Here is a 26,996-nt window from a genome sequence, read left to right on the forward strand (position 1 = left end):
ATATATATTTGCATTCTGTGATTGGTTCGCTGACCGACGTTTCATTACCCTGCTGGGTAACATCTTCAGTGCAGCCTCTGATGAAGCGCTGTTGTGTTTTCCCGCCTGGTTTTTCGCCGGCTCCCGCCTGGTTTTCCGCCGGGAAAACACAACATTGCTTCATCGGAGGCTGCACTGAAGATGTTACCCAGCAGGGTAATGAAACATCTGTGGAACGGCGAGCCAACCATCCACAACCCGAGCTACAAATCCACTCAAGAACCTTGCATTTATGTGCATTTTTTTTTTAAAAAAAGGACAAACTAAACATTCGTTGAAACTTCCAGTTTGAACGCCCTAACTCGCATTCATCGTCTACAGGCTTGTCTGTCCTGGGTTTTGTTAACTAACCCACATTTGTCCAAATGAATGCTCACTGTTTGGCCAGTTATAGTTTCGAGGTTAAATCAACTGAGACCTTATTAAAACTGACCACTAACACACGCCTCCGCTACATATGAGAATGCTGAATGTCCCTTTGTGAAAGGAAATGGTACGGGACAGAAAACAGGAGGTCATTCAGCCCTTCCAACCATCCCTGTCCCTCAATCAGCGCAGAGACCGCGCGGGGGAGGAAGGGAGTACGCAGGCGTAGTGCCGACGGCCGGCCCCAGGGCCTCGGGCTTCCCCACCCTCCGGTTCCCGCCGGCTCTCCCCTCCTTTCCCGACCCGCACCCCGATCACCTCACGGTGGGGTGGAGGGTTCACCTGGGTGATAATATCAGACGGCAGGTTCCGGATGATGATTTTGCGGCGGTTCCGGAACTCGCGGCGGGTCCGCTGCAGGCGCTGCTCTTTCTCGGCGGCCTCCAGCCTGGGCAGCGTCTCCTCGGGAGTCCGCCGCCGCGGAGCCACCTCCGACTCACCGACCTCCCCGTCGGCCGTCTCCAGCTCCGCGGCCTCCCACTGCTCATCCTCCGCCTCCTCCCGGTTACTTTCCTCGTTTTCCCCGTTTTCCCTCAACTCGCTCTCCGGCGCAGTAACGGACACGGTGGCCGCCATCTTGAATTAGCAACAGGATCGACGCTTCTCATTGGCTGGACGGGTTAAAGCGGCACGTGACCTTGGCCGGGGGGCCCGCACCACGGAGCAAACCGGCGGCTGATTGGTCCGGTCTCCGTCACTTCCGCAATTGCCATGTCTCGCGAGATCTGAGCAGAGGATGCCCATGGGAAGGGATAGGGGATGCGACAAAGGTGTAAACAAAAATCATGTAGAGTACAAATGAGACAGAGAGGATGACACTTTTTTCCCCCAATAGTACAAGGGGCATAGGTTTAAGGTCGGAGGGAGAAATTTTTTCACCCAGGAGTAGTGAGAATCTGGAAAACAGTCTGAAAATTTCAAGTAGTGGTAAGACATGCACTTGTGTTGCCATTAGGCTCCAGGGCTGTTGGCCAACAGCTGGAAAATGGGATTAGTGCAGTCAGATCTTCCAGTGTTTGAGCTTCTATATCTGGCAAGATAGTGGAACCCCCTCCATTACCTCTGAAACTAAAACCTAGCTTTAAAATTACTAAAGTGTTTTGACTGTAGCTGACTGGCCATGCAATCGCCATTGTTCTCTCTTGTACTAAAACAGCCAGTTTAAATGCCTTCCCATAATTAGGTGCTGCCAAAACCTGTGTGATGATCAGTACAGCTTTCTCTTTCCTTTCAAATTTCTTGCCTTTAATAAATTAATCAAGGGAAGCAAAACAGTGCTCAAATTCAGAACAGACTTCCATTAAAATTTAGTCATGTCAATATAATTGAATTCCGCATTTCGTCTTGGGCAGGGAAAAGGCCAAGATGGCCCTTACCTTTGGCTTCTCTAGGTCTTGGACTTGTTCTCACAGTGTGCCCAAATAAGTCATTTTTACCTTGGCAAATTTACATTTAGCCAGATCTGTGACCAAATGGGCTCTTTGCACAGTTACAAAATATTGTGAATATTCTTTCCAGGTTTGGATGAACACAACATCATGGGGATATATACAACACAGCTGCATTATCCTTCAATTACCATGTTAGTTAATTGTTCAAAAATCACTGGTGCATTTTTCATACCAAATAGTCAATCTTACATTGATAAAGTCCACTTGGATCATTAATACTAAAGTTTATTTGGCTGTGTACTCAATGGAACTTGCCAACGTGCTTTTAACAGGTCAGTTGTTATAACAAATTGTGTTTGTCTAATCCTCTCAATACAATCCTCCAATAGATATGAATTTGCTTTTGTTACCAAATTAACTTTGTGACCACAAATACAAAATTATGTAAAAACTGAAAGAACTGCAGATGCTGTAAATCAGGACTAAAAACAAAGTTGCTGGAAAAGCTCAGCAGGTCTGGCAGCAACTATAAAGGAAAAAAAGAGTTAATGTTTTGGGTCCAGTGACCCTCAGAATCAGTTCTGAGGACTGAGACGTTAACTCTTTTTTTTCCTTTATAGTTGCTGCCAGACCTGCTGAGCTTTTCCAGCAGCTTTGTGTTTGTACAAAATCTATGTGATCTATATGGTTTTGACAACATCACAAAAGGTGAGCTGCAGCTACTATGACTTGGTTCAAAAGGGTCGTTGTCCATCGTAAGCTTGATCTCTTCCTCCATTTGAGTTAAATTCTCTAAGTTGAACCTATAAGGATGTTGTTTTATGGGTTATACACCCCTATATTGACATTATGCATATCCAAAACTGTTTTACCAGATCACTGTAAAGAAATCAACTGCAATCTAGAAGCTTTTGTAAGTTTTCAACGGTTTTTCTGGAAATAGCATAATATCCCAATCAACTTTTTAACCATCTCGACAATCAAGCCCCAGAGCAGCACGCAGGCAGTAAGTCCCAGTTGGCGACTGGTGTGGGGGAGGCAGTCCTGGAACTTACCTTGGAGCAGCTGAGTGCTGGTATGGAGTGGACTGGAGGCTAGGAGTGGAGCAGGGATGGCTGTTGGACTGGGGTCGGGTGCGGGTGGTCAGGCCACATGCAGAGGCCTTGTGCTGAGCTGCTACAATGTAATGTTTGTTTGAATTTTTTTTAAACCTGGCTGTAAAGCAAATCCTTTAACAGTGTCTTATTTCTAACTTATTTTCTAAAACTCTGTAAAGAAGTGCAATTACTTTTTATTCCTCTTCTGTATCCAAGATTTATACCTAGCTACTTGTACCTAAGATGGCACCATAAGAGGCAGACATTGTAGAAGCTTTTCACTGTACTTCTATAATGGAGTACACGTGACAATAAAGGATATTCTGTTCTACCTGATCACTTGAGGTGAGCTTTTGAATGTTCAATTTCTGATTCATTTTCAAATTTCACTTCCTATTTCTTTTATTGCTGTAAATACACCTTTCTGTAATTACCCTTCTTGTTATAGAATTTGATCAGTGCTATCTCCCAGAAAACTAATGAAATAACTCACAAAAGCTTTAAGACTTATAAATTGACTAAGGTTCTTGAGTAGATTTGTAGTCGGCTCGTTGATGCTGTGGTCGGTTCGCTCGCTGAACTGGTTTGTTAGTTTTTTTTTACCAGCAGGGTAATGAAATGTCTGCAAACTGACGAACCAGCTCAGCGAGCGAACCAACCATAACTTATAAATTGATTTGTGTAAATTGGCAAGAAAAACATCCTTGCCTATACGTAATGTTCCGATGATACAAGACAGTTTGTTTTATTCCCAAACTACGCATTATTTCTTTGAATATTTGTGACATAAAATTTGAACCTGAATGTGTTTTCTTTTGTTGTTTAGGGAATGTGGGCATCACTGACTTGGCCAGCATCTGTTGTCCATCTCTCATTGCCCTTGAGAAGGTGGTGGTGTGTCTTTAACTAATGCAGTCCTGAGGGTGTAGGATTACCTACAATGCTGTTAGGGAGGGAGTTCCAGGATTTTGACCCAGCGACAATGAAGGAACAGAGATATATTTACAAGTCAGGATGGTGAGTGGCTTGGAGGGGAACTTGCAGCTGGTTGCATTCCTCTGCATCTGCTGCCCTTGTCCTTTAAGTTGGTCGAGATCACAGATTTGGAAGGTGCTGTTGAAGGAGCCTGGGTGTGTTGCTGCAGTGCAGCTTGTAGATTGTAAATGGTATGAATGGTACACACTACTGTTACTGCAGTTTTCTGGAGATGATGCCAGTCAAGGGAACTGCTTTGTCCTGGGTGGTGTAAAGCTTGTTCAGTATTGTTGGAGTTACACCCATCCAGGCAAGTGGGGAGTATTCCATCACACTCCTAAATTATGTATGTAGATGGAAGACAGGCTTTGGGGGAGTCGGGAGGGGAGTTACTCACTGGTGGAGCTCTACCCTGACCTGCTCGCATAGTCCCAGTACTTTCTGATTATTTTAGAAACAATATTTATCCTGTGGCTATTCCAGTTTTTTTTTTAATTTTGCAAAAATAAACTTTTCATATATATACAAAAGGTACTAACACAATTCTGGACAGTCTTTATAGAGGAAAACATACAAACGCATTGGAATGTGACATTCCTCAGCTTCTTTGCAGTTGCAAACACTAGTCATGCAAACACTATTTACATTTCTTTTGAGGCAATAGGAGCTTCTGACAACTGACCATTACTATACTTCAGCAGAAAGACCTGAGATGGTGGTCTTTCCCCACTGCTCCCCCAAGCTTCAGTGCATCCCTCAGCACATAGTCCTGGAGTTGGATGGAATGTGCCAGTCTGCAATACTCAGTCGAGTATACTCTCTGTTCTGGAAGACCGACAAGTTTTGGGCAGATCAAAGGGCATTTTTCACTGATTGAATGGTCTTCCAGGCGCAGTTGATATTTGTCTCAGTGTGCATCCTGGGGAACAGACCGTGCAGCACAGAGTCCCGCGTCACAAAGCTGCTTGGGACAAACCTCGACAAAATCCACTGCAGCTTTCAACAGACTTTCTTTTCAAAGGCATGTTCCAGAAGAAGATGTGTAACAGTCTAATCCCACCCCCACATCTGCTTCGAGGGCAGCACGTGGTGGCGTAGAGAGTCTGGGTGTACATTAAACAATCTGACTGGTATTGCCCTTCTCACCACCAGCCAAGTGATGTCTTCGTGCTTGTTGGAAGGTTCTGGCGATGACATTCTGCCAAATGATTTTAACAGTGTGTGTAGGGAACAACCCAATGGGAACAACCCGACAGGATCCACCCTCTCCTTTTCCCACAGAGTCTTGAGGATGCTACATGCTGACCACTTCCTGATGGACTTGTGGTCAAAGGTGTTTTTCTTCGCAAATTTCTCTCCGTAGGACAACTACTTGGACCATTCCGAGTCTCCAAGGCCAGTCCCATCCTTTGTAACACTGGGGACAGGTAGAACCTCAGTAAGTAGTGACATTTGGGGTTTGTGAACCGAGGGTCTACACATATTTTGATGCAGCCACATACAAGGGTGACTATCAGGATGAGGGCAATATTTGGTACATTCTTCCCTCCCTTTTCCACAAATTTTTTCCTGCAGACACGGTCCATGTTAGACCTCCAGATGAAGTGGAAAAGGGCCCAGGTGAATGCAGGCTCAGGAAATGGTCAGACTTGCACCACATACAACACCAAGAGTATCTCAGACCTGATGACCAGGTTTTTACCCACAATGGAAAGAGAGAGCTGTGCTCCCATAAGCACAGTGTTTTCCTGGCAAACCTGCTGCACTCTTCATTGAACCAGGTTTGATTCCCTGGTTTCTTAGTAATAGGAAACTGAGGGATATGCCAGGTCATGAGGTTGCAAATTGTGTCAGAGTACAATTCTGCAACTGCTGATGGCCCACAGCATCTAAGGGGTGAGATAACCATCACTGTTTTTCTTATTTTGGTTTGGAGTTGAGAGCTCAAGTCAAGAGTTGAACTTTGGACTTCGTACAAAACAAGCTGCTGCTCAACAAACAAACAAATTGAATTGCTTATTAGAAGTGACTGGAAAGTTACTGGCAGGCTAATTACTGTTGTGCCGCTGATGTTTCGACACCTCAGATGTATTATCCTGAAGCACTGATGGCTGCTTGGATGTTAAGAGGTCAGTGAAAGGAAGGCCAGTACCAACCAAACAAAAAAAAAGTTAATAAAAAGAATCCAAAGATTGAACTGTTTTTTGACAGTTTTTGAAGACAGAGGCAGGGAGACTGTGAAAGCTGGAGGTTGGGGTTTTGGTTGCTCTTAAAGCCAGTTATCAAATTACTGAAAGTTCTGAGAAAAGAACCCATGTGGAAGCCAAAAGTAAGTTTCTAGTGGTCTGCAGCAGCTATTTCAATGAACTGGTGTCTTCAGAATTCAAGCAAGATACAGCCCATATACCTGTCATACTATGCATAATTCATGCAATATCATAAAGGCTTGGTAGTCACCATTGAAATGGTTATCAAACTGGCCAATTACATCTTATTTTTATCCCTTAACATCGTAACTCTCACTTTCTCAAACAGACAAAAAAAGACTGTGTTTAAGTCAGCCATTATGTAGATTACCTTGTTTAACTTTGCTCTGCTAAAGTTACACTATTAATACTAAGTTTTTATTTTCTGTTTTAAGCTACAAACGTGGTATCTGATCTGTTATTAATAACGTCTGCTTAGGAACGATTGGGCAGTTTTGAGGGTTGTTTAACATTTTTAAGTTTAATATCCAGTGCTGGTATGTCTGGTTTGTTCTTCCTCACATCCCTGATCTCACAAATGCTCAAAATCTCTCATTTTGCAAGGGGCTCATGCCACACACTGTGATGGAGGGTATTCTCAATATGAATTTGGGGCTTTGTCCCCACAAGGACTGCGCCATTTTCCTGCCAACTAACACCATTGTGGACAGACTCGCGTGACAGGTGGATGAGTGAGGCTGAGGTAGATTTTTTGCCAGTGGTTGTTCCTTCACCAGCTGCTGCAAACCCACTCTAGCTACATCCTTTAGAACTCAACCAGTTGTGATGCCGAGTCACTCAATGATGCACATGGAAGCTCCCAAAGTACATTCTGCACCCTTGCCACCCTCTGTCATCTTCTTTCATCTGCTGTTCAACATGGAGGATCATTAATTCAGCAGCTGACTTCACCCAGTGAAGGAGCAGCGCACCAACAGCTTGTGACTTCAAATATACCTGTTGGACTATAACCTGGTGTCATGGGACTTCTGACCTTATTGTTTTGGCATCCTTCTGTTTGCTACCTAAAACCAATATCCTTTCCATGCCCGGATTTTCTCTTCCTGTAAATTCCTTTTGATTCTTGTATGACTGTTTCCTCACACTGTGGGAGAAATCAAAACAAATCTTAAGGGTAGCTGGACTTCTTCCAAATACATGATTTCTTTCACATTTTCAATTTTTTTTTCTGACTATGGTGATCAAAACCACTTAGCCCACAGCATTTATTTGCCGCTTGCGAATTCTACAAACCAACGAGTAAGTTTCTTTTCTAACGTCCTAAATTGTAATTGATAAGCTTCAGGGACAAGTTTAGCAGTGTTGTTAACAGTTTAATAATATACAGATTGCTCTTACACAAATTGGTATACAAATTTGTAGCTGTACCGATCAAAATATTAAAAAGATTCAAACTTCTTTGGCCATTTCATCTTTTCAGCTATGTTTTCAAATGCGTGCCAAACCTTCAACTCCATCTTCTGAATTTCAACAATAAACAGATTTCTTGTCGAATCAGATCCCTCATGGGGATCAGCATCATCCTCTGAGCTCGTACCACCACCTCCTTCCTTTATCCGGGGTCATGTTGACCGAAATTCCCGTCTCGTTGGAGTTCAAACTTTTTAAAACTACTTCCCCTTCTGTTACTCTCATTTCTCTACCTTCCAATCCAAGTGGTCTCATTTTCTTTTCCTAATAGTTTTTGTCAGTTCTAGTTGAATTTTAGCTAATTCTAGCAATGATATGCCAATGTCAGGTTTCCCTCCTTTCAAATCTAGTCTCAGCATCTCAGCCTTACAGGATCCTGCTTTTATTTTTTCCTCCAACTTGTCTGCTAACTCAGTATAGCCTTCAACAAAGATTTAAAATAATCCACTGTTACACCTTAAACTCCCAGAAAAGCCATAGCAACAGTTAAAGTCATTTCAAAATTCCAACCTGTATACTTCACAATTTCTGTTTTTATGTCTAGTGCCTCCATGTACTCGTTTTATTAAACATTCACAGCTCACTCTTAAATTAACAGATTTCGGTCCCACAAAGAGCTCCCACTCAGTTTTGGTTTCAGCTGATGGTAATACTAGACAAGGCATTTGGCATGCTTGCCTTCATCACTCAGACCTTTGAGTATAGGAGTTGGGACATTATGTTGAGGTTGTACAGGATGTTGGTGAGGCCTCTTCTGGAATACTGTGTACAATTCTGGTTGTCCTGTTATAGGAAGGATATTATTAAACCAGAGAGGGTTCAGAAGAAATTTACCAGGAAATTGCTGGGAATGGAGAGTTTGAGTTATAAGGAGAGGCTGGGACATTTTTTTTAATCACTGGACATAGGAGGTTGAGGGGTGACCTTATAGGTCTACAAAATAATGGTTTATAAAATAATGAAGGGCATAGATAAGATGAATGGCAGGTGTCTTTTCCCTAGGTTGGGGGATTTCAAGACCAGGGGACATATTTTTAAGGTGAGAGGAGAAAGATTTTAATAGATTTGAGGGCCAACTCTTTTTTTTTAAACAGAGTCGTTTGTGTGTGGAATGAAATCCCAGAGGAAGTGGTGGATGCGTGTACAGCTAAAATGTTTAAAAGACATTTAGGTAAGTACATGAATAAGAAATGTTTGGAGGGATATGGGCCAAGCGCAGGCAGGTGGGAACTAGTTTCGTTTGGGACTATGTTCGGCAGGGACTGGTTGGACCGAAGGGCCTGTTTCCATGCTGTATGACTCTGTGACTAAGTCAGACTCCAGAAACAGAGAGACCTGGCTTGATAGACCATAAATTTTATTTTTGCAATTTGGTTACTGCACTGGTCAGTCATTGAACATATTCACACAAGGCTGTCAATGTACTTTTTAACAAAAGATAAATTTATTACACCAAAGAAATAAAAAAAACTAAGTTTTATACATGTATATAATAGAAGACTAATTGGAAAGATCTTAAGTCAAAAATTTCAACCTTTTTTCCCCCAACAATATTCTTACAGCCACTCAGCCCTAAAGTACCACTCATATCTTAACTCTTTCTTACTTAGCTGATGAAGTTGAACTCATTGAAGTACATTAATGGGTTTACTTCTGTTCCCTCCTGCATCACACTAAAGGTTACAGTTTCTCCTCAAGGTACACAGACATCACCTAATTCACAGCCTTTCCCAGCTGAACCTGAAGAAAAGCCCTGTCCATTTGAACTGTTAGAACAGTTTCAGACTGCCTTCCAGTTCTAACAGCCAGGAGACTGCCACAGGCTCCAATGACCCTTTGCTCATGTGAGAATCTTCTCAACTGAAACCTGACTGTGGCCTGTGGCCAGCTGTTCTTCTCCACATAAAGGTTCAACTTTGTGAACACTATTTCAGTTACCTTCTCCTGTAGCTTGCTGGCCATTTAACCTAAGTCACGTGCTTTCTTGGAAAGACTGTTTTGAACTCCCTATTCAAAAATGACTCTATCTTCCTTAAAAAAAACCCAAGTCCCCGAATCAGAACTAAACGTGAAAACAATTTATTTCTACCTCAGCATTCACAATCCCAAATGATAAGAACATAGTTTAAACTAATCACCAATGAAATCCATTTGTTCTCCAAAAGTACAAGGCATAGTTCACACGTGTGCACTTGGGGAGTTTGGGCGAGAATAGGAACATGCTAATTTTAGGATGGAACGGAACAATCACTAAAAAGCTTCTTCGATCATGTTCTGACCTGACAAAGCTGACACAAGTAATGCCTATTAATAGACATTCCAACAGAAGGACATGTGTGAGATTTCCAAAGTTGAACTAGGTTTGTGCCAACATTACACAAGACCAATAGGTGCTGATCAAGTTGATGTAACACCACGGTAAGTGAGTACAAAGCTTTAAAATGTGTTAAGATATGAATATTCTGATTCAAAAGCATAAATGGTACTACTTTAATGTGATCCATCATTAAATGAAGTTCAACATAATTCAGTTATTAATAAATAAATGGTCCAGGAAAAGGTAGCTGAAACTCAGAGAAAAACAGTTTAAGCATTAGGTTAATAGAGGACTCTAGACAATTGCTAAACATGCTGACTGGCATAAACACACAACATTTTCAATCACATTCCTGGGAGAACAAATGGTCATTGATACTTTAAGATAAATACTTTTGAGACAGCAAGAGAAAAGTGAGGCAAGACACTGGGAATCTTGCCTAATCCTTTCTAAAAAGTGCAAGTATGTATGAGAAAGTCTAAAGAGAGAAAAAGACAGACACACATAAGTATTCCAAAATAGAGTAAGCTCTGTCCATCACTGAACATAATAAGAATGAAACTGTTTCAACGATAAATTGGCCATGTATTCAAGTGCAAATAATGTAATATGGTATACATGATGTCCATCATTCACAATCATACTCAGGTCAGGTAAATCAAAGGTAATTTTAAAATGTCCTATAAGCTATATGTGGTAATGTGTCCTGGTGTTTAATATACATCTTTAGTCCAGTTCAAACCATCTATACACATTGCCATTCTCTTTATTTCAGGTCGCCATGCCTGAATTGAGTTCCTGTTCAACAACATAGTAATGCAAACAGTTTCCCACAGACCTGAAAACTCTCTTGATCTGAACAGCAGCTTCTGAAAAAGAGTTATTCACTCCTACTCAACTCAGCAAACTCACCATGATGACAGTGGTAATTGGTATGTGTTGAACTCCCCCAAACTTTGCTCCTTAGTGACAGAAAGTTACCAATGTACTCAGTGCTGCTCGATTAACTCAAATCAGAAATGCAATGACATAGCATTTGCTTCTTCGTATCTCAGCACAGAAGACACATTTTGGATAAAACAGGTAAATATAAGCAGTTGAATCAACAGTTCAATGTTTAGAAGTGCCTTCCTGTGTCCGTTTACATTGTAAAACAATAAGCTGTGAGAGTCGCACTCCAGTCTGTTAATTGCACCCTCTCCTCATTGGTCTTTACCATGAGCACTGAATCAAATGAGAGACGGTCCGTCCAGGAAAGCAGGAGGCTTTGGGTCATCACTCCTGGAGACTCCCATGCTGGAAAGTGATATGCTTATCCTGAGGCTGGCAAAGTCAGTGTTCATTGAAATTGGGCACTGTTCGAAAACAGGGCAACACATACAAAGTCTGAGTGATACGATCAGGACCACCACCACCTCCATCATCAGAACCAGTTACAAAACAACTGAACCATCCAATGGGAAAACTGTACTGTCAAGAATCAGCGAGTCTGACAGACACTTGAATGATGAGCAGAAATACTTTGCACCCATCTCCCACTCCTACTTCTCCCGAAGATCATTTTAATTGTATTTCCATAATATTGCAGCAGCTCGCGGCCATTCCTGAGCAGTTTTCCTGTTGAGTGGATCTTGGAGTGTTAAACAGTATTAAACATCCATTACATCATGCTAACTCCACAATTCGGCATATCTAACTATCACCCTAGGACTGGCATCTCCATTTTCACTGTCACTTGGCATAAAATGTCTGAACACCAACAGAGAAGACGCTGTACGACAGTATGTACATGAGCACGCCTGTAAATAGTACAAATGACTGAGAACTTTAGCACGCGAGGGCTGGTCTATCACTGTCTGGTGAATTCAGGCTCAAGAACTTCTCCCCTCACCTCAGCGGTTGTACAGATATCGAAGATCACGTAGAATCGGTCCTGTGCTCTTGATAATACCGGCAGCTGTGGTGTGGGCACTTCTGCAAAATGCCTCCTGTGCACTACCAGTTCAGAGAGAATGTATTTGTCCATTTCCCTGGCTTCAGTAGGCAGGCCAACTCCAAATGTCTCACGAGGGACTGAGGCTGCTGAGCTAATGTCTGACTTGTTCTAATTTAAGCTGAAGCAAGGCAAACACCGTGACTTGGCAGTGAAGCACACTAAATGAATTTAATAAATCAGAAACGTGCAAAACGCACACGTCTACTGGCACTTAGTAATAAGACCCAAAATGCTGCAACGTAAAATTAATTCAACAGCCTGACATTAGCGGATAGGGCACTCACTAGGTTCCCAGTGTTATTCTGAACATAATGTGACTGTAATCAGAGCCATCATTGTACCCAACTAAATGTCAACACAGTGTAAAATATCTGACTGAGTTTCAGCATCAGAATCTTAGGTACTGAGAGGCATTCATGACAGGGAAAGAGTTGAAATTTATTCCGACTCAGTGGCCTGAACCACTGCTGCAGTTATGCGTGACTATATTATGACAGATATTAAATGCAAAGCATAGAATGAATGCCTGTATCTATAACTCATTATTCCGATCTCAGAACTAATTCAAACTGGAGAGGTTCTGAGAGGAAGGAATTAAAAATATGAATGTTCACCAACAGTCTTTTTCACAGCTAGATCCTTCAGCTTCTTATGTTCAGCAAAGTCCTAACAGCATGTCAATAATGCAGACGAGAGACCAAAGCTTTCATCTTATATTAATCCGAGGCCATATTGCTTGTTTAGGCCAGGCTGAAGAGTTGCTACAAAGCTCTGCGAGCATCCTGTCCACTATTCATTCCCTTGCCAAGAAACATTAATTGTTCTCAGGGATTTGACAGACCTTGCTGTGTACAAAATGTACATCTCTGTCCACATACTGCACAGTGACATCTCTTCACAAAGTGCCAACTAGCTGTGGACAACTCCAAGACATCTTCAGGTCATGACTGCACAATAAGAATACAAGTTCTTCCAGAAGAGAGATAGAGTGGTGGATGGGGATGGGGGGGTATATACTGGAGTACAACAAGAGGTGGGGACAGCACAGAGACACAGAGAGGGGGGTGGTCAGCACAGAGAGAGCGCGAGCAGGGTGGGCTACACAGAGAGTGAGCGAGCAGGGTGGTCTGCACAGAGATGGGGAGGGGTTCAAATTGAATACTCAATAATCAGCTGCTACCAAGTCAGAAGAGAAAAAGGATAGAAAGAGGTTCGTCAGGGCAGTTGCTGTTTATAACTTCTGGAGAATGTTTGAAGTTTCTATCCTTTTGTATCTTTCATACAGTTTCTGAAAGACTGGGATCAGCTCCTGAAATGGGGGACGTCGAGCTGGATCAGATTCCCAACACTTGTTCATCAGCTGGTAAACCTGGGCAAAGGAGACAAAGAGAGAGAGAGGGGAAAGAGGTGTGAACTTTATTCAGCGTTATACAACTCTTTTCTGTTGAGGACCATCCTCTCACAAGACAATTTAATGGTTTGGATAAGGCCAAAGGCAGCCCTTTTTACTACCTGTTCTTATCTCTCCTCCGTCCTCACGGGTGTAATCTATTTTTGTGGCATCACACGGTACCAACTGGTATCAGGAAACCATCTTGATCCATCCCTGACCTTTCAATCAAACTGTATGGCACAGAGAACTCTCCGATATGGGCCTAACCACAGTGACATTACAGCTGGCTGTGGAACTGTAAGGGTCACCCCTCATGGGATCTGCCAGTTCAGCACTAGCTATTACCCACTGACAAGAGGGAGAGGAATAGACATTGAGAACATTGCTCATGTGAAACAATCGAGTTGCCTCCCTCCGAATTCTCCCCCATGCACAGCAGCTACCTGCTGCGTCAGATACATGTAGAGCATGTTGAAATTGACACACTGCAGCTAATGTAACTCCGGGTTGGGGGAGCCAGGTATAAGTTGTTCATTATAGAGTGAATTATCTGCACGATATGCAGCACAAAACACAAACAGCAGCAACTGCTGCATCACTTCTGTTTAATAACTAAAAGCTTCTTTCAAACGGTTTGTCAGGTGAATGTATCTGGGTAAATTCAGACCCAATTAGCAAAGGTCAACTAATCTGGAAACTTCCTGAAACATTGGGCCCAGTTCCACAAAGCAGGAAGGACTGAGGAGCCATGCAACATTTACAGAAGCCATTTAACCTGTTGTGATAGTGAAGGGGTTTCAGTGAACAGATCTGTCAGGGCTGACAGACTGCAGTCCTGTCACAAACACAAACCTTCTACACCTGCCTGGGGCCAAAAAAAGCAGCTATCAGCTCCAGAGAACAGCATGTGGACTCAAAACGTCAATTCTGTTACATTCTCCACAGGCGCTGCCAGAGCTTCCACAGTATTTGCAGCACATCACTGGCTCCAACTGGGAAGGTTAAAGGCCGTGGTCATTGATGGTTCAGACACAGGGAGAGTTGGCTCAGCAGGAACAGAGATCTCTTGCCCCAATTTCTGTTCTTACCTCCAAAGGGCAAGACTTTGGACAAGGCAAGCGCTGTCCCCTCTCCAGCAGATCAATCAGTCGTACCACCGTCATCTGTCCATGCGTCACTCCAATCATCTCAATGAATTTCTAGGAACAAGGTATGAAAGTACCTCAATAAGTCACAGACGTCACCTCCTACACTCTCAAAATTAAACGAGTCCTTTTAAAGGGAATCCTGAACAGTAAAGAACCTCAGTGGAGGCAACAGTGAAATAGTATGACAGCGAGTAGAGATAGAATGGGAGCTGGAGACTGCTCTGTGCCATGATGCATGCGGGAAAAGTATAACTGGGGGGTCAGTGAAGGCTCACAGTAGAGAGATGGCTGTTCCACCATCCTTCAGAGTTGTCCCAGGCACAACAATGGTCAGTGGATTGGGGTCAGACAGGGCTCGACCCAATCACACAGCACAAATGGGACCTGACCTCAATATACATTGCAGAAGACAACTTACAGCTGGTGGACTCTGGCGGGTTTCACAATACGTTAAAAGTTCATATAATGTGACTCCAAACGACCAAACATCAGAAGCAAAGTTGAATTTTCCTTCCTTGAGACAGTCAACAGCATACCTGGAACAGGACACACAAGCATAAATATGTTTGAATAACTGCGGTACACGGCCCATATTTCATTTCCTCACATTGGCTCAAACATCAGGAAGGACCAAGGTTGTGAAAGTGCTCTCAGCCAGCACAGTGACAGGTCATACTGACCGGCCTCAGCATCACTTGGATCAGGAATGAGGGAAACCCATCATGATGCAGGATCCGAAAGACGTCTGTGGAAACAGAGGTCAGCAGCTGGTCATGATGGCTTCAGCAGTCAAAGAGCTCAGTAACATTCAGTGTGTCATCTCCACCCACTGACGAAAGACAAACTCTCATCCTAGGCACTCCCTCTGTCAGGTCAAAACTCCCCCATTCAATTCAACTGTTCCCCCTCGCTGACACCCAGCAGCACATTCCCCCTGCCAGGACTGACACCAGTCAGTGCTTCGAGAAGCAGAGCTAAGGATCATGAGAAGGTTTGCGACAGAATTTCACAGCAGTGACAGTCTGCTGACTTTTCCCTTCATTCTCTCCAAGGCTGCTCACAGCAAGCTCCTGGTCTTGAGTGAGAAACAGCTGAACAGAGACTGAATGCTCGCCACCCAGACAGAGAGGCTAAACATCACTGACTTCACCAAACATCACACTCACTCGCCACTGCTTCAACATCACAACTAAAGCAAAAGGCTGCAGACACTGGAAACCTGCAATAAAGAGAGAGGTGCTAGAAACACTCAGCAGATCAGCAGCATCCATCTGGCTCCCCACCACCACCTTCTCAATGGCATAAGAGGACGGGCAAGAAACATTGACCTAGCCAGTGTCACCCACATCCCCTGGATAAACAAACGAGAGAGAAGCAAAATGATTAGTGATTTAATAGGTTTGAAGGTTTTGTAGTAGATATGTAGCTCGGGTTGTGGGTGTTGTGGTTGGTTGGTTGGCTCGCAGAGCTGGTTTGTTGTTCCGCAGACGTTTCATTACCCTACTGGGTAACATCATCAGTGCAGCCTCCGATGAAGCGCCAGTGTGTTTTCCTGCCAGTTATTTAAACTCTGGAGTCCGTTGAGCTGGATTACCTCATTTCCGGTTTTCCTTCGTAGTGGAGTGTATATGGGGTCGAGTTCTATGTGTTTGTTGAGGGCTTTCTTCGTGGAGTACCAGGCTTCTAGGAATTCCCAGTCTACTGGGACAACACCAAGATCCTGGGACAAGCAAAGCAGAGACAGGCACGGGAATTCCTAGAAGCCTGGTACTCCACGAAGAAAGCCATCAACAAACACGTAGAACTCAACCCCATATACACTCCACTACGAAGGAAAAGTGAGGCATTCCAGCTCAACGGACTCCAGAGTTTAAAAACCATGCAGGAAAACACACCGGCGCTTCATTGGAGGCTGCACTGATGTTACCCAGCAGGGTAATGAAACATCTTCAGAACAACAAAAAACCAGCTCAGCGAGCCAAACAACCACAAGGTGTTTGAAACTTGACCCTCATGTTTATTGAGCTTTATTTAAGCACGTTATTCGAACCTGTTTACTTCTAGTAGTAGCCTGTTCCACATTCTCGCCACTCACTGAGTAAAGGAATTTGTTGGGAATTTATAAATCTTTTTTATCTCAATCTTGCATTTCTGGTCCCGAATTCAGGATTCCCACACATCGACAAAGGTCAAATTGTCAAAGTCAGGGCTGAGGCCAGCTGCAGCTCCCAGCTCCCTCTCGCTGACCATGGAGAATGGGGAACCTGGGTATTTGGCTGAGAGACAGTGATGCCTATTCTCCCTCCAGCCCTGAGAGCTGCCAATGTGGCAAGGCAGGAACTCACCAGAACACAGGACTGTCTCCATCATCCTTCACTCGGTAATAGTCCTGGTGTTCAGGGATCGCTTTGGCCAACCCAAAGTCCCCAATCTTGACAACATTCTCATTTTCCACCAGGACATTCCTGGCAGCCAGATCACGATGCACATACCGCTGCGACTGGAGGTACGACATGCCCTGAATTAAAGACACAAAGACCATGGGTCAGGGCCCTGAGCACTCCATGTTAGAAGGGAAGGCCTGATGGAGGAGGCTGTACTCCGTGAGACTTGTCTGGAGTGAGAACTCTTCACAGTTCCTGCTGCTGCTATGGCAGCAATGTTACCTGTGAACGCCAACAGGCCAGGATTGAACATTTGTAATGCAGGTTTTAGTTCTATATCATGGCATTTTTACTGAGTCACTTCTGGCAAGAAATGCCCTACTGTGGACTCCTGGTGTCTGGATCAATGGGAGTGCAGGATGAATGGGTTTACAGGGAAATAACCAGTACAACACATGAGCACTGAGACAGCACAAAGAATGAAGACATTTATGATATTTAATTACTTGAATGATAAAGGAAAACAAAGCCTGGTGTGTTTTTACCTGACAAATCTGTTTTGCGAATAGCAGAAGCTGCCCAAGTCCGACAGCGTGTTTTGGAAGGTAATCTCGCAGACTGCCCAGCGGCAGATACTCCATAATCAGCTGTACAATCTGACCTCCTAAAGCAAACAGAAACAACAAGTTTAAAGACGGGAGTTGTCTCAATTAATGCACCGTCAGTGAATAACAACAGGTTCCATCTAGACGGAGATGTTTATGGAGCAAAGTACACAAGATCTTTCACGACTGGTTCAGCTAAAGGAACAGATACTGCTCAGGAAAATCATGTACATAGTTTTTCGTACTGACTATTGTGCATTCATCCTGTTTCAGGCAACTCCTCTGGCCTTCATCTCTTTGTATGACCACCTCCTGGGAAGCCCCACCATGTCATCACTTTTTTGTTAAATGCTGGTCTCCCAGGACCCATTAACAGCCTTTTCAAACCCTTTCAGCAAACACCAGGACTGAGCGCACTGTGACATTTCATAGGCTGTGCATCAGGGAATCCAGGAGATGCAGACACACACACAAGTTTTAATGAAGTCATAACCCTTTCCTTCAGTTTTCCGGCCATCAGGCAGTTTTCAGGGGTCTTCACTGTCTTCCTCAGTTTGAGTGTAAATCTTACATAAACAACAAAACTGGTAACAATGCCATCAGCCACTGGCCCTCCCCACGAGCCTGATTTACCTTCAGTGCTTTTAATGGACTTTCCCTTACTTTGTTTTAGTTGCTGATTAATATATCACTTTTTGATTTTGGTTCATCTATATTCTGTCTTTTCTATCTATCTCTTCCACCTCCTCTCTCCCAGGATCTGGATGATGTTCTTTTCATACTCAACATTACCAAAATAAAAAATAACTATTTATGCCACCCGCTGTATCTGGGATCATGCTGTGTGAAAACCAGCTGTACTTCCTGACATAAGTAACTGTAATTCAAATGTCAGTGAAACACCTTGGCATGTTTTGAGAAATCATCTGAGAGCAAGTTTAGTTATTTGGAGGAGTTGAGATGGTACAGCCCAAATCCAGCACAAGAACCCAAGCCCTTTTGTACACTGTCAGCTTTTCTCAGTTCCATGAGCTGGGAGATTACTTGCTGACCATGCCTCAATGTGATGCAGAGGATAATCTGAAGTGGGAATGCCTCTTGTGGTTACCTTGCTCACTGCTGCTGCCTTTGTATTTGACGATGTTGTCGTGGTACAGTGTTTTCAGAATCTCGATCTCCCGTGTCCAGCTTGTGTGGAGCTCCTCCCCACACTCTGACTTCAGCGATTTCACTGCCACAACTTCCCCTGTGCCATCATTAAATGGGTCATAAATGTACAGACCCACCTTGCCGAAGTGACCCTAGAGCAAAGCAAATTGTCCAGGGTTAAAATATTGCTTCCTCAATCCAAATTTCCTTTCTGCTCCCAAGACATTTGCTAATTCCATTCCTTACAAATAAACAATACAACTCAGGCCACCAAGTTAGCTGGGCTGGTTGTCCTATCTACATTTAACAAAGACAAGATGCAGCAGCTCTTACTGGAGAATGACAGTGAGCGGAAACCTGTTCCTGTTATAGCCAGGAGCTCCCTGCAATCTCAGGCTTCAAATAACATTCCTGAACAGAGCTCGAGAGCAGTTACGTCCTGCACACAGCTCTTGGAATGGATTCTGTCAGAAACAGGACAGCACAGGTGATGCTGCTAAAGCTGGTGCACACTGAGGGGGCAAAAGACAAGGGGAAAAAGTGTGACTGAAATCACTCAGTGCTTGAAGTCGATACTGGGAAGCCAAACTGGACAGTAATCCACTTCCCTCATTAACAACCTGTACTTCAGAAAGCACAAAACTCTCAAAACGTAAGATCACCAGAGTTCACTTGGTGCTGGTTTCTGCTTTAAACAGAGTTGCACCTAATCTCAGACCCATTCTGCTCCATAACTGGACCCAGTCGTGAATATATTTAACATTCAAATGTTCAACACACCCACTTGGTCAGAACAAAATGCAGAGTCAGTTATAGCAACAAACATTACACCAGGGCTAGGATCCTCTCACAGCTGTTGCAGAACATTTACTAAACACTAGGAGGCTGTAAGGTGCAAAGAAACTCACCTCTCCAAGATCTCGGACCTTCTTCAGGTAGCGTTTCTGGAAGACAGTGGGGTCAGAGACGGTAGGCACTGAATTTTCACAGGAAATGTCCGGATCTGGGAAGTAGGTCATTAAACATTAGAACTGGGAAACTGGATAAGGAGCACAGCTGACTTCTTGGACTGGAACAGGACACACACCAATGAACAAAACACATCTGAACAATCAGTCTAGTAAAAAGAAAATCACTGCAACAAAAGGCCATGCACAGATATGACAAAGCCAAGTGTTGTTTGACCAGCATTCACATGTTACTTTTCCCATTATGGGCAAACCTCTCCCAATTCATTCTCATTTTGATGACTCCTGTTTTGATTAACAAGTGCTGGTCACAGGGTACAACCCGACACCAGCTGCTTTACAGCACAGTTACAAACTATCTTTTTTAAATTAATTCCTCATGCATAGTTTTCTTCCATTAAAATAGATTTTCAATTCACCCAGCAAAGAGAGCAAAACCCCCTGCAGTGGCTCACTTTTTAAAAAATAGTTTATCTGCTAATCTATCTGGAAACCCACTGCACCATATCACTCTTCACTGACCTGATGAATGTGTCAATTTCAGCCATAAGTTTTCCCAACTTTGGTCAAACAGAATTCAGAGCAGGAAGTTGGCAGATTTGGAATGATTAAACCTACAGGTCTTCAAAGCAGAGCAGCTCAGAGCTGACCCTGTATCACTCTGCCAAGGAGACAGCATGGTCCTGAGTGATACAGTGCATGCCAGTGACAGAGAGAAAGATTTATTCAAGCCGCATGTCCCTAACCCACCCTCCAAAACCCAGCCACATTAAAGGACACACTGGTGGAGCTGGGACCTTACTTTGCTGTTGCAGCATCGTGAGTTCCCGCAGAATAGTCCGGAAAGATGGCCGTTGGTTTGCTTCGTAGCTGTGACATTGGCTATTCAGGTCAGCAAGCTCCTTACAGGAAGGTTCTGGAAGTTTCCCTTTCATCTCGTAGAATCTCTCTTTCTGTTTAGAATGAAAATCAGAAAAAGGCATTGCAGGTGGGAATTCCAACAGAAAGTCACAGGGCTGTTGGGATGATGGCACAGTCACCAGGTAAACAATTTCAAACCTAGCGAGCTTCAGTCTGAGCTGGGCTGGGATGGGCTTGGCTACAGCCCAGGCTGCAGAGAGAGAGACAGTGGGTATATATCAGCACAGCCTCGCTCCCCCTCCCTCTCATTCCCAGGATTGGAGTGGAAAGTTGAGGGTGAGACATGGAGGGAGGTGGAGGAATGGTCAGCCCCCAGAACTAGACAGACATCAATATGTGGAAAGGAGAGGAACTGAGAGGGTGCACAGAAATGTAGAAGAAAGCAAATCAGGTTTTGAGTGTGAACACACTGACATGTGTTTGCTTTAGGCTGGATCACCAGCTCATTTTTCAAGGTTTCCTTGCACAAAAGAATCAAACTCAGTTCCCACTAACCACAGTCAATGCAGTCAACCACTCCCAAGTTTGAGGCCAAGTACTTGCACTCGGAATCTTGCCGCCACAGAGAGCTGCTCACGGTGGAGGGGCAGGAAAAATCAACACCTCACAACTGAAATTAAGACTTGCGTTTCAGCTGCTTGTGCCTTCTTCCCAAGATCCAAAACTTCCCCGGTCAACTCACTGCCTCAGCCTCTCCTTGCTCCACTCATCTTTCTTCCCTTATCCAAACTCTTCCCACCAGTAACTGTGACCTCTGAGCCACTTTAGCAGTCTCCAGTTTCTTGGCCTGAGCTGTCCTCTCTTCCCCACCCCCTGCCAGGCATCTGTCCACATGGGCACAGCTACACCCCAACAGCACACCTCGGTAACTGGGGAAGACTCTGAATGTCCCACAGAACAGGATACCCCGACCTGTGTATACTGCCAGTAAAAATGGGTTAAATCCTCTTGAATTTCTTGCTCTCAAGAAACAGCTACTTTTTCGCCATCTAGCACAGACCATTGAGTTGTGACCAGTGGCTCAAGGTATGGGAAGAGACTTTAGCTTTAAACCTGGACCCTCCAATCCCTGTGTCTCAGTTTGCCACTGCGCTGCGCCCCAATGACCACTCCACATGATCACCTGGAGTGCACTGTGGTCCTCTTGTTCACATTGCCCAGCCCAGCACTGTTCAGACTCTGTTACCTCAGACAGTGTTCGCTCCTTCAGTGGGACCTCTCCATTACAGCAGATTTCCAGCACGGTCGTCCCAAAGCTCCATTTGTCAGCACCCAGACTTAACTTGTTCACATTCTGGACACACTCTGGAGCGATCCAGGGAATTCGCTCCACACGTTCTGGGAAGACAAGGATTTTCACAAGTCAGGGTTTCACCAAACTGCCCAAATCAAAATCTCACCTTCAACTCTCAGTAAACAACAGTAAATACTAAGCAGTAGAGACAGAAGGTTTATATCATGCCTGAATTCTCAAAGTTACAATATATCATGTTTATACTGTGCTTTCTGTTTCTGTCAGCTCGATTTTCTCCCCTGAATTCCAGGGCTCCCTCAACACCTCATACTTTCAGCACTTAGACCATCAGAACGTGCCTCCAGCAATCCACAGAATCGTGACCAGCTTCAGACCAAACTACAAAGAGGTCAAACAGGCAAGTTCAAAAGAATATCTTCAAGGAAGCAGCAGTGAGGAAAGGAATTCCACAATTTAAGGCCCCAGCGGCAAACAGCACAGCCACCAACAGGGAAGGGATTACAAACTGGGATTGCACAAGAGGCCAGATACAGATGGCGCCATCCAGGGAATGTGGGGAGGGAGGAGGGGAGAACAGAGCTGTCGAGGGGAGATGGGGAGGGAAATAGGGAGTGGAACTGTCGAGGAGATGTGGGGAGGCAGAGAAGGTGAAGTACAGAGGGATTTAAACATAAAGATCATTTTAAAATTGAGTCGGTCAGTTGACAGTACCTTACCAGAGATCGTACATGGTGCACAGGACGTGACAGTGAGTCAGGGCCAGGGGAGGAGCTGGAAGCAGGGGACAGAAACATCAGGACATGGAGACAGTGGGGTCAAGTAGGTAATTAATGATGAGCAATGCAGGGAGTTATGAATGTGAAGGCACATTCTGACAGTAAGTAGGTAACGTGGGAGGGGGCTCTGGCCATAGTGTGGTGCAGGGAAAGGGCATTTTGGGAGGACAGACAGTGGAATTGAGTCACAATCGTGGGGTTGGGGAAGGAGTGGGAATGGAGTGTTGGTGTGGGATGGTGAGAGAGAAGACCAGGAGAGCAGATCCCAATCCATCAGACAGCAAAAACAGCAGGACCAGCTGCCTGGCATGAAGTTTCAGCTTTTGGTCGTGTGATGACTGGAGAGAATTAAAGACAAATTTCTTGGTGGTAGAAGGTGCATTACCTGGTGCTGTTCTCTCACACCTCCAAGGGGTACAACAAGCTCAAGGAGCTGAATGGCCTACTCCAGTTCTGAGGGATGTTTGTTGGCCTGGGTTTAGGGAGAGGATAGGCTAACAAGGAAGCTGGCATGAATATTGAATCTGCCTCACCCATTGCTATGTAAATCTCGCCAGCTGGCAGAGTGCCAGAACAACTTACTATCCAAATACTCTGAAGCTTTCTCCTGCCCAACCTCAACGGATCTCGGCAGCTCAAACACGCAGGGACACTCCAGGTTTTACCATGACATCAACAGTCTCTGTGCCAATCTGTTTAGCAGATGGGCGAGGAGTTTTTAACATCTTCCCCACCAAGGTCGACCCTGGCACATTGCCATTTCTGCTGCTGAACCTCCGAACCCAGCAGGTCACGTGCTACAGTGAACTTCTGTGCAGAGATGTGAAGCATTTGACCAGGAGTTTTTCCTGGTTGAAGAAATCAATCTGCCAGCACACAGCCACAGCCAATCAGGCACTGAGTTTCCTTTGAACAAACAGAACAGTCATTGTACTGTCCCTGCATGAGTTTCACTCCACCTCAAGTGGAGCAAAGAGGTTATGCATTTATATAGTGCCTTGCTCTTTCTCAGAATATCCTACAGGACTTTATGAAGTGGGGGCATTGTTGTAACGTGGAATTCTGGCCATCTAATAACAAGAGAAATAAGACAGTGCTGGGGAACAGCAGAATTGAGTAATGTGGGTCTTTCCAGCAATCAGTGAAATAAATGGTCAACAAAGGAGCTTGGGCTTTTTCACTTGAAGGGGATTTTGAAACTGACTTGTATTTAAGCAGCCCTTTTCATGATTTACCTCTTTGGCAGCCAATGAAGCATTTCTGAAATGTTGTTCCAATTGGAACGTAGGAAGCAGCAGCTAATGAAGGTACCTCAAGCTCCCACTAGCAGCAGGATAACAAATCAGTTCATTTGTTCCAGTAAATGTTAACTGAAGGGTAAATATTGACCAGGCAGCAAGAGGACCTCTACTGCTTTCTGTTAAAATAGTCATGGGATCTTTCCTATCCACCAGAGAAGGCAGACAGGCCCTTGGCTTCGCTTCCTCTGACAGTGCAGCAATCCCTCAGTTCGACACTGGACTGTCAGCCTGGAGCTTTGTTGTCAAGATATTGGGATGGGAACTGAATCCAAAAGTCTGACTCAGAAACCACGTGATACCAAATGAGTTACAGCTCGCATGGATTCTAACTTGACAAGCTGCTCATTCCAGTTCAAACATGCACCACATCAGGAGTGCAGGCATAGCAGACTATTGGAGTAAATTAACAGCTGGGATGCCCTCCCACACATCTAATGAGCTTTGCTGTAAGCCCAGGCTTTGTTAGGAGAAAGAACATTTTGGTAAGGCATTGTAGGCCGATGTTTGTGAAACTGGATCCCACATGGTTCCGGTTTTGAGGAGGAGAAAGTCATTGGGAATGAAGGGAGTACAGAGATGGCATGCTCCTGTCCTGTTATAACAATTAGAAAGATTGGAAGAGTCCACTGAGCAAAGGAAGTCAACCAGCTCTCTCACATTCGCAACTGGAGGATTAGTGGGGAAAGCAGAAAATGAACTTAGAACAGCAAATAATGCAACTCTTTTCAACAGATATTAAATTAAAGCAACAGGATCATTGGATCAGAAAACTATTTACCCTCAAACATCACTGACACCTTTCCCAAACCCAGGAGTCATGAACTGAACTAAGATGGACTTTGTCTTAATTTTAAAAATTTTTTCTTATCTATGCCTTCTGTTATTAATATAGGCACATGGTATGGTGGCTTAAACACTTTTCACTGTATTTTGTTTTGTAAAAACTACAAGTAACAATAAATGACTATTCTATTCTATTCCATATCACTAATCTCCTTTGCAGATTCATTCCTAGAGCTTGTTTCCATCGGCTCCGAGTGTCTTTACCCATCATTTGTTCTTTGTAAACTGAAGACAATTAAACAATTTGACTGTGCTCGTGGTGGGACGGAACCTGGTCACGTTGAGATGAATCACAGCCTCACATTTGCTCAACCTTCCCAGCAGAGATGGCCAGGAGTAGAAATCCTGCCTGTGGATTCCTCCGCGTGCCATTAGGGATGGCACAGCGGCTCAGTGATTAGCACTGCTGCCTCACGGCGCAAGGGAACCGTGTTCAATTTCACCCTCAGATGACTGTCTGTGTGGAGTTTGCATGTTCTCCCCGTGTCTGCGTAGGTTTCCACCCACAGTCCAAAGATGTGCAGGGTAGGCGGATTGGCCATGCTAAATTGCCTGTAGTGTCTAGGGTGGGAAATGCAGGGGTAGGGTAAGCAGTGGGTCTGGTTGAGATGCTCTTTGGAGGGTCGGTGTGGATTTGATGAGCCGAATAGCTGTTGGGATGCTATAATTCTATGCGGTCATGTGCCCAGCTAACCCAGCACAGGCTGACTCTGGGCCTTCCCCTTCACTGCTTGGGCAAGCTTCTCATCGCTGGAACCATTTCAATCCAAGTTGGAATGCTTTCATTTATCAGCTGCTTAAAGACCCTGGAACCAGAATTCCGCCCAGGCAATTCAGGAGAGATGTTTGAAATCACTTCGATGTGCAAAGAGTAATGCAGGTTTGGAACTCTCTTCCACAAATGGCAGTTAACGCTAATTCAATCGTTAATTTTAAATTTGAAACAAACATGTTTATTAAGCAAGGATATCAAGGGATATGGGCCCAAGGTAGGCACATGGTAGGAAATCAGATCACAGATCAGCCATGATCTTACTGAATGGCAGAGCAGGCTCGATAGGCAGATGGCCTACTCCTGTTCCTATGCTCGCTGTATCTAGGTCTCCACACTGGCCATTCACTCCTTCCTCCAAACCCCATCCGACGGCAGCTGTAAGTCCTAAACCCAAGTGTAAAAATGATGGGTTCTGCTCACCAAACTCCCACTGGGGTTGTGGACAGGGAGTGGAACCAGGGAAGCACGTGTAAAAGGAATTAGGCTTTAATTCAGGTACAGCCAGTTTAATTCATTCCACATTTCAAAGTCAATCAATCCCTTAATTCTTCTTGCTCTGGTTAAATAGGAAAATACAGTAATTTGAGAAGCAGAAATCTTGAGTTGGTACTAACCTCCACTCTTCTCAAAGCACTGGTCAAGTTGCTGGATGCCATTATACCACCACCACTAGTGTATGGGTGCTGTTAGTGTAACACGTTTACGTATAAATATGGATTTAATTTATAATACACCTCAAGCAGCCACATCTTTGAATAGGTGACATATGGTAATCTCCTGCAGAATGTACCCTTATCCACTTCCAGTTGAATGTACAAAACTCCTTTTCCCTACGCCACAAAGAATGGAACCACGACAATTAAAGACCTGCCACTAGGAATGTGGAAGTCACAGCAACTAACCAATTGCCAATCTGAGAGGAATGGTAAGAGTGACTTTGCGTGCAAGAACTAAATTTCACTGGGGTGTAACTGCAGGCTTGGTTTTCAATATGGAGCAGCATTTTTGAAAGTGGAATTTCCCCACATCCTCAGCCCCCAAGCAGCAAAGGCACAGACTGACCTTCTTGAGTAAGCACGGTGAAACTGATGCCGGGATCACTGACTTTGATGAAAGGGGTGCTTCCCTCTTCCAGCCCCTTCCTCGCTACGAGCACATTCTTGCAGCAAATGTTCCCATGCACCATGTTTTTATCCTCCTGAGAGGAAAGAAAATTGCCAAATGTTCATTCTGATCAGACAGAGAAACAACAGCACTAAATGCTAGTTCAGTGAGATTCCTGCTCGAAGGCTACTGACCAATCTCTCGATTGAAATCTGAAGGCACTGACTGTCTGTCTGGGGTTTGAATGTGTCAATTGTCTTTTATTCATTCAACCATTCTTCATGCATCAACCCAAAAAGTGAGTGTTAACTGGCTATTTGGCAAGAATCCAGGATTACCTTTTCTGTGGACACCACCACAACTACCATGCCACACCTCCCCCTGCCCCCACCTCACCCCATACCCCAGCCTTCAGCACAGAGACAAACTTGTCACACCCCAACCAGCACCGAACAG

The 26,996-nt window shown here is 44.3% G+C and overlaps 2 protein-coding genes and 1 long non-coding RNA gene across 9 annotated transcripts in view; 1 reads left to right on the forward strand and 2 right to left on the reverse strand.

Annotated features, from left to right (window-relative positions):
- Nucleotides 1-1,085, reverse strand: part of raver1 (ribonucleoprotein, PTB-binding 1) — a 36,933-nt gene extending 35,848 nt beyond the window's left edge. The window contains exon 1 of one of the 2 annotated variants that reach the window (XM_020515235.2): nucleotides 748-1,085. In XM_020515235.2, coding sequence (XP_020370824.1) covers nucleotides 748-1,041 — 294 coding nt within the window. In that variant the 5' untranslated portion in view covers nucleotides 1,042-1,085. The remainder of the gene's footprint in view (nucleotides 1-747) is intronic. The other variant, XM_020515237.2, reaches the window with a different exon arrangement.
- LOC125487264 lies at nucleotides 1,039-22,285 on the forward strand. Its single transcript, XR_007265759.1, has 5 exons — nucleotides 1,039-2,188; nucleotides 8,700-8,776; nucleotides 10,698-10,854; nucleotides 13,204-13,325; nucleotides 22,006-22,285. It is a non-coding gene; the product is annotated as an uncharacterized LOC125487264 (long non-coding RNA).
- Nucleotides 9,028-26,996, reverse strand: part of tyk2 (tyrosine kinase 2) — a 92,150-nt gene continuing 74,181 nt past the window's right edge. For all 6 annotated transcript variants that reach the window (XM_048618105.1, XM_048618100.1, XM_048618101.1 and 3 more), the window contains 10 exons: nucleotides 26,499-26,634; nucleotides 21,673-21,824; nucleotides 20,368-20,518; nucleotides 19,506-19,600; nucleotides 18,557-18,749; nucleotides 17,389-17,507; nucleotides 16,805-16,977; nucleotides 14,878-14,995; nucleotides 14,400-14,510; nucleotides 9,028-13,287 (listed from right to left, as the gene is read on the reverse strand). In XM_048618105.1, the coding sequence (XP_048474062.1) occupies nucleotides 13,150-13,287; nucleotides 14,400-14,510; nucleotides 14,878-14,995; nucleotides 16,805-16,977; nucleotides 17,389-17,507; nucleotides 18,557-18,749; nucleotides 19,506-19,600; nucleotides 20,368-20,518; nucleotides 21,673-21,824; nucleotides 26,499-26,634 (1,386 nt within the window). In that variant the 3' untranslated portion in view covers nucleotides 9,028-13,149. The remainder of the gene's footprint in view (nucleotides 13,288-14,399; nucleotides 14,511-14,877; nucleotides 14,996-16,804; nucleotides 16,978-17,388; nucleotides 17,508-18,556; nucleotides 18,750-19,505; nucleotides 19,601-20,367; nucleotides 20,519-21,672; nucleotides 21,825-26,498; nucleotides 26,635-26,996) is intronic.

This window comes from Rhincodon typus, chromosome 38, assembly GCF_021869965.1.
Source record: "Rhincodon typus isolate 14 chromosome 38, sRhiTyp1.1, whole genome shotgun sequence".
Taxonomy (NCBI): domain Eukaryota; kingdom Metazoa; phylum Chordata; class Chondrichthyes; order Orectolobiformes; family Rhincodontidae; genus Rhincodon; species Rhincodon typus.